The 11644-nt window shown below is 61.8% G+C and overlaps 1 protein-coding gene across 1 annotated transcript; it reads right to left on the bottom strand.

The window, feature by feature from the left end:
* Positions 1-97: 97 nt before the first annotated feature.
* Positions 98-8019, bottom strand: LOC129200854 (scavenger receptor cysteine-rich domain-containing protein SCART1-like; the record flags this gene model as incomplete). Its single annotated transcript, XM_054812104.1, is given in 14 exon segments — positions 98-251; positions 471-552; positions 986-1079; positions 1799-1935; positions 2674-2988; positions 3072-3134; positions 3422-3622; positions 3625-3735; positions 4094-4261; positions 4264-4407; positions 4493-4809; positions 5700-6018; positions 6246-6554; positions 7895-8019. Coding segments are annotated over 14 exon segments (2526 nt in total), but the record flags the coding sequence as incomplete, so codon positions are not given.
* Positions 8020-11644: the final 3625 nt, after the last annotated feature.

The following is an 11644-nucleotide window of genomic DNA, read 5'->3' as shown; positions in this document are numbered from 1 at the left end:
GTTCCCCCATCCCAGGATTTTGGGGTCTCAGTATGGCATGATTCATCCAGCAGCAGGATGGCACCCCAGGAACCGCAGCGCTATCTTTCCCTCTCACCTCCAGGTGCATCCCTGGGCCCTGCTCCCTCCTCTGGGGCCCTGGGCATTTCCCAGTCTCCCTGCCAGAGGCAGGATCCTCCCCAGGGTCAGAAACCTCCCTGGCATCATCCATAGCCATCTGCTGGGTCACCTCTGGGCCCGACAGGGGACGTCTGAAAGGAGAGGAGAGTTGGTGACAGTGAGAAGACACGTCCTGCAGAGCAGAGGATGGGAGATGTGCGGGGACATGGGGCTCAGACACTGGTTTTGGCAGCACCACAGGAGACCCCTGCCTGTGTCCTCCCCAACCTCAACAATGACACCACTGTCCATCCCAAGTCTGCAGGGAGGAGAGATCCACCCCTTCCTGCCCCCCGTTACCTGGGGCTGACCCCAGACCATCCTCCTCCTCACTGTCCCCGGGGCTGGGGCTGGCTGCACCTTGGTCAGGAGGGATTCCCTCTGAATAGGAGCCTGGAGAGAGGCGATGCAGGTGTTTTATGGGAGTGCGCTCTGCTGACCCAGCTTGGGCTCAGTGCTGCTGGGGACAGGGGACCCACCGAGCCAGGGCTGCGTGTGGAGGAGGCTCAGGACTCAGCCTGCTCCCCTGGGACAAACCCCATCTCACAGGGGCTCCCAGAGCTGCCCTGGACAGCCCCTTCCCCTCACCCCTCAGGTGCCAGGTGGGATGCAGGGACAGGCAGAGAGGGGCTGTCCCAGCTGGGATGGGCAGAGCTGGTGGGGAGGAAGCTCCTCTCCCCGCCCACCACCTGGTTTGCTGTCCCCACACACCCACAGCCCCACAGCTGCAGGGACCATGGGCCAGGGGGCTGCAGGGGGGCAGCCTTGGCTGGGGGCCAGGGCAAAGAGCCCTGCAGTGTGCCCCCCATCAGGGACCCACACCCACCTGAGCCGCTGAACCTTGCCTGCTTCTCCCATGCCGGGCTGTAACCGATCTCCTCATACAGGGCCTCAGGAAGGCTCCCAAGCTCTCTCGGAGCCTGCGGACAGAGGCAGGGCTGGCTCAGGGATGGGCAGAGAGGGGACAGCATCCTGCTCTGCTCCACCAGCCCTCTGCCCCTGGGACAGCCCAGGGCTGGCCCCACAGCACAGCCCACTGTGCTGTCCCTGTCACCGCTGACACTTCCTCAGTAAAGGCAATGTCCCCATGGAGATGGTCAGGGGCAGCGACACCCTCACCACCATCCCCTCAGAGATAGCCCTCGTGCCCCTCTGGCCTGGGCCAGGTCCCTGGTGCTGACCTTGGAGCAGCTCCTGCCTTTCCTCTGCCCCTGGAGCTGCCCACTCCCTGCCCCCATGGATCCAATAGCATGGCCCCTGCCCTGCTGGGGGGTAGGTAAGGGTTGGAGGGAGGAACAGCCTGGGGGCCTGATGCCACAGGGATGACCCTGCTGTCCCATGCTTCTCCCAGCATCTCCCTGCCCCACAGCCCCCTCCAGAGCTGCCCAGAGCACTGCCAGTGGCACATCCTCACACCTGCCTCCCCTCTGCTCCCATCTCCCCCAGCCCAGCTCGGCCATTGCTCTCCTTGCCCCATCCCTAACTCCCCCGAGTCTGGACTCTCTCTACCCCTGCTGCTGGTGTGGCACATGGGATGCAGGCAGCACACACTCTTGTCCCCCCAGCTCTGCCCTGTACCCCTCACTGACACCCCACAGCCAGAGGCATCTTCCCCAGGGACCATGGGGGAAGGACCCACCCCGGCGTCCAGCCCTAGCACTCCACACTTGCCTGGCCAGGAGGCCAGGAGCAGGCAGAGAAGGGCTCCCAGGATGATGCAGATGATGACGGGCAATGAGACTCTCCCGCTGCCCGTTGGATGGCCCTGGGTGGGATCTGCATGGGCAGGAACACAGAAATAGCAGCAGCAGGCCTGGGAAGGGGGGGCTGGGACAGCCCAGTCCTGACCCCCCCCCTACACCGGGGGGTAAGGGACCCCAGGGGGGGAGTGATGGGGAACTCCCACCCTACCGGGTAATGACAGCCCTCCCAAACCCCTCCCCCACCGCTAACCCGGGGACACCTCTTGGGAGTTTCACACCCCAGCAAGGAGCCCCTTCCCTCCGCTGTGGGTCACAGCCTGGCCCTGGGAAGACCCAGCGCTGACGGGGAGGACAGCTTACCTGCTCGAGGGGTTGGTGCTGCTGTCCTGCGTGCAGCTGCAGAGGAGGAGAAGGAGAGCAGGGCTGAGAGGCTGGGTGTGCAGGTACCAGGGAGCCTCCTCTCTGGCACGCCGTGTGTGTGTGTGCACGTGTGCGGACATCCCTGACACATCCCACCCAAAGTGTCCCTCCTGTGGGGCTGGTCAGGGTGGCCAGGAAGGAGCCCAGGGCCATGGGCAGGACAGTGCAGGCAGCCCAGGAGATGCCCCCGGGGCTGCAGGGCCCTGCAGGCAGAGGCTGGAGGACATCCAGCCCCACAGAAGCTGCTGCCCACTTGGCACCAGGCTCCCAGGCTCTGCACAGACAGCCTTGCTCTCAGGAGCTCTACAGCCATGCTGGGACCCAGCAGGGAAAACGCCTGTCCCAGCTCCTTGCCAATACCCCCATGAGGGGCCCCAGCCCTGCCCCTCACCCGAGCAGTTCACGGCAGCGTCCTCCTTATGCCGGCAGGCACCGCTGTCCCCAGGCTGGGCCCAGCAGTCCTGCAGAGACGGCTCTGTCCCCCGGCACTCCACCTTCTCCAGCCAGATGGGGCCCGTCCCCTCCCCAAAGGCAGCCTCGCCCAGGGCAGACACTGCGGGGCCACAGCCCAGCTGCCTGCATGCCACCTCAGCATCCTGCATGTCCCACGAGTCGTCGCACACCGTCCCCCAGGAGCCACGGTGCCACACCTCCACTCTGCCCGAGCACCCCTTCTCGCCTCCCACGGCACGAATCTTCTCCCTGTCTGGAGAAGGCATAGACCTCTCAGGGCACGGCACAGCAGGCAGAGCCCTGCCAGCTGAGACAGGCACGCAGAGGAGCAGCTACCTGTGCAGCTCGTGGAGTTTGGGCACGTGGCCCCCAGGGCCGGGGGTGTTTCTGGCTGTCTCCCTGGAGAAGGAAATGCAGCGGTGAAGGGGCTGCTGCAGGGGGGTCGTGAGACCTTGCCTGGAGACACCTCTGCCTCCCCCAGGCACTGCTGGGAGCCCGGCTGGCAACTGCTGGTGAATGTGTGGGGCTCAGAGCTGAAGTCCCCTTTGTGCCACCACCAGCAGCAGCAGCAGCAGGAGGGTCTGGCATGGGAAGGAAAAGCCCCTGTGGGCTCTGTCTCTGCGTTTGACAATGCCCAGCAGGGAGCAGGAGCTGGGGATGCTGGTGCCCAGGTGGCTCAGAGTTACCGTTGCAGGTGATGTGGGTCTCATCTCGCAGGTCATCGCAGGACTGTGGGTCCCAGGGAGAGGAGGGACACTGCCAGAAGGAGCTGTATCTCTCCCCACATTCCACGCGATCCAGCCAGGCGGGGCCAGTCAGCCTGCCAGAGGTCGGGTATCGTTCCAAGGATTTTGCATCCCCACAGCCCAGCTCCTTGCAGGCCAGCGACCCGTTTTGGGAGTCATTGAGTTGGAGCAAACGCTCCCCCATGTCCCATTATAGAAAACCTGCAGGCGCCCGGAGCAGGTGGTGCTGTTCTCCAACCTCAGGGCCATGAAATCTGGGATGAAAGGCACCGAGGGGGAACAGGCTGGTCTGGAGCTGTGGGAGCAGGGGTACCCCTGCAGCCCCCATGTCCTCAGCCAGGCAAAGGCATGGCCAGCAAGTCCCCCTTGCACCAATGGACAAAGTCCCTGATGGACGACACCCCTGCCCTCCCTGCTAACCCTTGGGCACAACTGAGTTCCTCAGAGACCGTTGATGGGACTGAGGGGACCTGTGCATGGGTGTCCCCAGGATGGGCTTGGGCAGAGGCTCAGAGGCAGCCAGCGACAGCCTCGAGCATTGCCAGCTCTCCCCTTGGCCCAGCCTCCCCAGGCACTGGGCTCCCACCACAGCTCCCAGCTCCCAGCACAGACCTGAGCAGACGACTCCTGCGTCCTCTTTGTGCCCGCAGTCATGCTTCCCCCAGGACCCTGCCGGGCAGTCCCAGAGAGCAGCTTCGGCCCCGGAGCAGTTCACGCTCTCCAGCCAGATCTGCCCGGAGCCTTCCCCAAACCGAGCAGAGCCAACCGCCTCCACCGCCCTCCGCAGCCCAGCTGGTGGCAAACGACAGTGGCATCGGGCAGGTCCCAGCCATCATCACAGATGGTCCCCCAGCTGCCCCGGTAGTAGATCTCCACTCTCCCAGCACAGCGCCCGGACCCGTTCACCAGCCGGACCTGCCGGCTCCCTGCAGTGGGAAGAAACCCCAGTTGCTGTCAGGGGCTGGTGCCCACCCAGCCCAGAGCCTGGGGGGCCCCTGCAGTGCCACTCACCCCAGCAAACGACCCCCACGTCCTCTGCAATACTTGCTGCCAGTGCACTCTCGGCCAGGGAGGTGTTGCAGAGGGTCAGGTTGGCTTCGTGCCCTGCGCACCGCACCCCTCGCAGCCCCATGGGACCCGTCCCTCTCTCAGGCTTCGGGGGGTTGTAGGCTGTCTCTGCCTCTCCACACCGCAGCTGCCGACACACCACGCTGGCCTCCTGCATGTCCCACTGGTCATCCAGGACTCTGCCCCACGTCCCGCGCTGGAAGATCTCCACTCGCCCGTCACACCGGCTCCCTCCACCCACCAGCCGCAGGGATGCGGAGCTGGCTGAGCCTGGGGAGAGCAGCCACATCCCAGCCCTCAGCAGCACCAGAGAGCCCAGGAACCTGAGGTGCCTCTCCAGGCTCTGGAAACCTCATGGTGCCCTGAAGCTCACCTGCCTGCCCCCAGCCCTCCGCAGTGAGCTTCAGGAGCAGGTTTCCACACTGCTGGTTTCCCAGTCCCTGAGCCTTCCTGGGCAAGACACTCTCTTGGCTCTTGCTGGGGCAGAACCACCCAGCACGTCCCTGCTGAGGCAGATGGGGCAGCTCCCGCAGGAGGGAGCAGCAGGTGGTGCAATGGCCTGGGGATGGGCAGCACCAGGACAAGCCTTGCCCAACCTCAGCGCTGGCACTGGCACTGCTGAGACACGGGGCAGCACACACATCTCTGTCCCTCTCTGCGCCCCTGGGGAACAGGGACTGGGAGCCAGTGTCCCTGGCAGGGAGCAGAGCGAGGGGGCCCTTTCTGACCAAACAGGCCCAGCTTGGGTCTTGAGCTGAGCAGAAGCCAGGGCAAAGCCCAGTCCTGCTCTGCAGCTCACACCCCTGCTCTGCTGCTGCTGCTGCTGCTGCTGGGGACAGGCGGGCAGCCCCTCTGGGTGTGGGATTGGGCTCTGTGGGTCTGGGACAGGGCTGTCTGCAGCCGGAGGGATGGAGCTGAGCCCCACAGCCCCCGCATCATGAGAGCAGGGGACCCCAGGCCTGGCTCAGTCCTCAGCTCTCCCACATCAGAGTGCTCAGTCTGAGCACATCAAGATCTCCACATCACTCCTGGTGAAGCTGGGGTTTCTCCAGGGAGAAATTCACCCTGCTGCTGCCATGGGGTCCCTTGCTTTGGGTGGCCATGTCACAGCCAAGGGGAAAATGGAGTCAACACAGTGTTTTCCCACCACTCACCTGAGCAAATGACAGCAGCGACATTCTCGTGGGAGCATGGTGAGGCTCCCAGGGCAGTCACTGGGCACTGTCCCAGGTGGCCTTCAGTCCCATCACAGTGGAATGACTCTCTCCAGGTGGGGCCCGTGCCTCTCCCAAAGTGCCCTCCTCCAGGAATGGACTCAGCAAACCCACAGTTGAGGTGGCGACAGAGAACGTGGGCATCCAAGAGGTCCCAATGGGAAGCACAGAGGGTGCCCCAGGTCCCCAGCACCTGGACCTCCACTCTTCCATCACAAGCTGTGCTGCCATTCACCAGCTTGAACCCTGTGTACTCTGGGGACAGAGGAAGATGAGAGAGGCTGCGTTGGTGCTCTTACAGCGTCGGTAGCTGGGGGACAGTCCAGAGGGACAGCCTTCCTTTCTGCTCCTTCTGCAGTCTCTTAGGGCTGCAGAAAACCACATCACCCCTCTTGCCTTCACACCCAGCACAGCACAGGCCCCATCCTGCTCCCTGTCCCCAGCTCACACTCAGCATTCAACACCCCACCCTGAGTCCTTACTTGTGCAGGTGAGACCGGCAGTGTTGGCTTGGGTGCAGGGCTGGTCCCTGGGGGACCCTCTTGGGCAGAAGGCAAGAACGGATTCATTCCCCAAACACTGCAGCTCTCTGTCCCAGATGGAACCACCACTTTTTCCAAAATGAGCTGCCCCAGGCATGGACAGGGCTACGCCGCACTGCAGCTCCCCACAGACCACGTCAGCGGCTTTGGGACCAAAGTCTGAGTCACAGACAGCTTTCCACTGGTTCCCGTCACGGATCTCCACTCGTCCTGAGCAGGGGCTGTCCCCTCCAACCAGCTGGACAAATCCTGGAGCAACCAAAGACCCCCGTGAGGTCCCAGAGCCCTCTGGCAGTTGCCTGACCATGCCTCACCCCATCTCCAAGTTAGCCACAGGGAAAGAGTCCCACGAACACACCAGCATCTGCCAGTGGGTGCTGATGGCACAAACACACCACACACCCCCCAACCACTCTTCAGAAATCAGCACAGCACTCAGGGGCTGGCTTTTCTCCCAAACCCACAGCCACAGGCACCACTTAAGTCAACTACTGCTATTCTGAAGACCCTGGGCTGCCAGGAACTGGCCCCAGGCCCTGCAGCACCCAGAGCTCTTGGCCCCAAGGAGATGGGCCCAGGTGCTGTTGGCTGTTGCAGCCTGCTCTGCCCCACCCAGCTCAGGGCCAGGTGCAGGAACCCCTTGGAGCCACCAGAAATGCACCCCAGTCCCAGATGGTTCTCGGGCTGTTGGGGCACTGCTGGGAGATGGGACATGTCACAGGGCACAGATGCAGTGCGGGTGTACCTACAGTCACTGTCTGCACCAGCCCCCAGCTCCAGCACCTGCCCGGGGAGGGTCCTCAGCCAGGGCCAGAGTGCAGTGCCAGGCGTGCACAGCCCTGGCCAAGGGCTGGTCAGAAGGCAGGAGAGCGGGCAGAGGAGCAGCCCTGGGCTGACACGAGCTCCCAGTGCAAGGACAGGCACCAAGGAGAGCCAGCAAGTGCTGGCCAAGGCCCTGTGACACAGGGCAGCCAGGGGCTGGGGTAGGCAGGAGAGGCTGGGCAGCAGGTCAGCACTGCCTGCACAGGGGTGTTTCCCTCTGGGCTGGCTCTCATGGGGTGACCCTGGAAGAGGCATGAGGTGGCCATGGGCCACCCTGCTCTTCTGCCCAAGCCCAGTGCTGCTCCCCTCTCAGCAGACCCTCTGCTTTGGGGGACTCAGGCCTGCGAGGGAACACAACCCAGAAGTCCCCGATGACCCTGGGCCCTTCCGTGGGGCTGTGGGTGGCCACGTGAGCTGCTCCCAGTGCCTCTGGCATGGGGGAACCAGGTCCTCGGTGCTGCCAGACAGCTCCTGTGTGTACAGGAGGAGAAAGTTGGGAACCAACAGAGACTGCGGGGCAGGGTGGGCATTCATTTCCCGCCCCAGGCACCCACGGAGGGTGGGCTGAGCCACACCAGGGGTCAGGCAGTGGCAGGTTCCCCCTGGGCTTTCCTCAGGGACCAGGGAAACCAGCAATGACAGTCCCAGCTCAGCAGGGTGACTGGCCACACTGGGTACTTCTCCAGTACCCCCATGTTTCCCTGAGGGCACAGCCAGGTCCCTTTCCTGACCCTGGCCACAAAGGTGGGAACGGGCTGGCCCCTTACCTGAACATGTCACTCCAGCATCCCGAAAGTGAAAACAGTATTGTCTATTCCTTCCTGTGTTTTTGCAGTCAGACAGGGCAGACTCGGTTCCAAGACACTGAACACCAGACATCCAAACGGGGCCAGATCCTTTTCCAAAGTCTGGATCACCATGAGCTTTAACAGCAGACCCACAGCCCAGTTGCTTACAAACCACTGCAGCATCAGACATGTCCCAGTCATAATGACACACGGTCCCCCACCGGCCTCGTTGTTTCACCTCCACTCTTCCAGCACAGCGTCCACCACCATTTTCCAGCCTCACCTCCGCAGCACCTTCAAACACCAACATGGGAACAGTCAGGAGAGCACTGAGCCACAGACCACAGGTCTGGAGGTCCTTCCTGACCAGGCTGAGTCACAGGCACCAGCATGGGAGCCCTCACCCTTCCTTTTCTCTCCACACGGGCTGCAAAGGGCTGGAGGTGCCCAGCTCTGGCCCTGCTGGGCCATTCACCACCCCACAGCCTGAAGCACCTCCTCCCACCTCAATGACCCCCTGCCCATGCCCGTCTGCACACCGTGCCCGGCCCTGCACAGGGCACCGTCTCCTCACCAGCCCAGAAACCCCTGTACAGCCCCATGCCCCCAGGCCCACAGCTCCCTCTCCCACCCAGAGAGGCACAGGCAAAGGCAGAAGTTCCATCAACTGGAGCAACATCTGCCCCTCACCTCAGCGGCACCTTCAAAGCAACCCCATTCCCAGAGGTGTCCCGATGACCCCACTGGAGCCCGCTGGCCCCAACTCCGGGACAAGGATGTTAGCACTTACCCCTGCACAGCTGCAGCCAGAGGAGCAGCCACAGCACCTGAGGGGACAGGAGTCCCTCCATCCCCATCCTCAGCCTTCTGCCCTGCTGGCACAGCCCTGCGGAACCCCACTCCCTCTCACGCCTCCTGGGGACTCACAGGGACAACGATGATGGGAGGGTAATATATCTCTGTCGATGCCGACCCAGCTGCAGGAGGAGCCAATCAAAGCAGCAGCACCTTCTTAGACGTTATCGGGAGTGATCTCCCCTCCGACACAGCCAAGCCCTCCAATGAACTTCTCCAGCACCGTTCATGACCATATATGAGGGACATAGATGTTTCGCTGCGGGTGTCATCATCACTGCAGTGGGGGATTGTCACGGGACAAGCTGGGTGTGGAGGGGAAATGGGTTTGTCACCCCTTGGCCCCTGCTGTGGGCACGGGGAGCAATGAGCATCTCCTCTGCTGGGTTCACCCAAGAAGCCAAGGCGTGAGTGTCCAGGCACCGCCAAGCCATGGGAACCACGCAGCTGGGACTGCTCCGGGGTCTGTGTCAGCTTGGAAAAGAAACAGCCCCTGCCCCTGCTACAGCCCCCGCTGTGCTGGGAACAGCAGCCAGGAAAAGTCCTCGGCCAGGGGAAGAGCTCCATGCCAGGAGTGCTGGCTTGCCCATCCCTCCCCGCAGAGCCCCACGGCGGGTCCCTCGCAGGAGCCCGAGCTGGGACATGTCCCTGCCCTGGCAGCAGACACGCAGCCCCGAGGCTCAGACGTGTCCCTGACTCTCTGCGTGTCACCCAGGGGCCGTTATTCCCCGCAGGCAGATCGGGAGCCGGAGCCTGCAGGTGCACAAACCACAGCCCACGTGGCCTGGCAGCGCTCGCCGCGCTCCCCCCGCAGCGCCCCAGCAGGCAGTCTGTGGTTTCCTCCTGGCACCGTGCCCAGGCACATCCCTGCGGGGCCCCGGAGCCACCCCCACCCCGACTGCTCCAGCCAGGGCTGCAGGGGCTGCTCCTTCGGCCTCGCAGGCACGGGGCTGGGCAGCTCCCGGCCCCCGGCATGCCCCTCTGATGCACACACCTGCTCGGCACCGAGCCCCACGGCCACGGGCTGCCGTTGCTGACGTCACCTCACACCCTCCTAGTGCCACCGCTCTCTGAGCAGCACTTAGACTGATGGTGACCTCACAGCCCTCCCACTGCCAGCGCTCTCTGCTTGGGAGTTACAGTGACTGTGACCTCACACCCTCCTACTCCTGCTGCTGTGTGCTCATGGGTCACACTGTCACACATGTGTGTGTGTGTGTGTGTGTGTGCGCGCTGTGTACAGGCTTCTGCTGACGTTGGTTCTTCCAAAAAGCCCTATTTGGGTGGGGTCTAAATGATTATTTTGATGACATCAGAAGCACCCACATAAGCCATATCCCTGCTCTTGGCCTAAAAGCTACTCCAGCACCAGGGAAATGACGAGCTCATGCACAAGTCATGGGCATACTCCTGGCCTATCCACTACTCAGCCACAGGTGATGTCATAGCATCTACCACTGCCATGTGCCTCTTCCTGGCTTATCAGGTACTCAGGCACCACTGACATCACAAGGACATTCACCAGACATCTGCCAGCTCCTGGCCTATCACCTCCTCAGGCACCAGGAGCCTCACAAGCACCTACACTATCCATAAGCCTGCTCCTGGCCTATCAGCTCCTCAGGCAAGAGAGACCTCATGAGAACCTGCACAGCCCACGGGCCTTCTCCTGGCCTATCAAGTGCTCAGGCACTAATGATCTCACCAACCCCTACACAAGCTTTTGGCCTTCGCCTGGCCTTCCAGCTACCTGGGAACCAGTGACCTCACAACCGCCCACACAGACCATCTGCCTGCTCCTGCCCTGTCAGCTATTCGGGAAGCAGTGACCTCACAACAACCTACACAGTCCATGGGCCTGCTCCGGGCCTATCAGCTCCTCAGCTGAGAGTGACCTCACAAGCACATATCCTCCTATATGCCATGTACTCGTTGTTGAGGTATTTAGTCTCCAGGGACCTCACAAGCATCTACACAAGCCATGAGGCTACTCTTGGCCTATCAACTACTCCAGCAGCTGTGACCTAACAAGCTCTTTCTGTAGCTTTAGAAATGTATATGTAAAAACCGCATATATCATTATATAATAATTAATATAATTAATATGTTATAAAATATATTATATTATTATTATAATTAATGATATATTATTGTATCTATTTATAAATAAATAAATAAATTTCTTAATATAATTATACACCCCCTGTTATAAATCTCTTTCTATATATCATATATATGGTATCTCTTTTCCTATTTGAGCACTTCCTGGTCCAAAGAAGAAAGGCAGCCAATTGCAAGGCTGCCTGAGAACACCTGGCTATGATGCTGTCAACAATGGCTGCCAGCCAGTCACCAGGCAGGATGAAAGGAGGCAGGCAGAAGCGGCCTCCTCCCTCTATGTAATGACAGGGCGCTTCCTTTGTGATGTGCCCCTGAGGACAGCAGGACGGGGCAGCTGGTCCTGCCAGCCAATCATAGGGGCTGCTTGAGAGCACACGAGGGTGACGATGTCAAGAAATGGCCGCTAGCCAATCACAGAGCAGTATGCTGTTCACCAAGATGGCGGCTCACGGCCACGTAATGGCGGCACCCACTGTCCTGGAAGGGTGGCCAGAGCAAAATGGCGGCCGCAGTGTGTGTATGGGAAGGGCCTTTCGGGTCTGATGTAAGCCGGCAGGGGTGGCCGGTGCTACCAGCCAATCCCAGCAGAGCACATGCCCAGGAGAGGAGAGGGACTTGCGGGGCAAGTGGCCCCTGTGGCTGCTGGGAGGGGGCGGGACTTCCCCCGGCAGCTGGTGGGCGGAGCAGCTGTGGCGGCATGTCTCCTGTAGCAGTGGTGCCTGTGCTCCTGGCGTGTTCCAGGGCAGGGATCCC

The sequence above is a fragment of the Grus americana genome, unplaced genomic scaffold (genome assembly GCF_028858705.1).
Source record: "Grus americana isolate bGruAme1 unplaced genomic scaffold, bGruAme1.mat scaffold_572, whole genome shotgun sequence".
NCBI classification, from domain to species: Eukaryota; Metazoa; Chordata; class Aves; order Gruiformes; family Gruidae; genus Grus; species Grus americana.
This window is presented reverse-complemented; position numbering and strand designations above follow the sequence as displayed.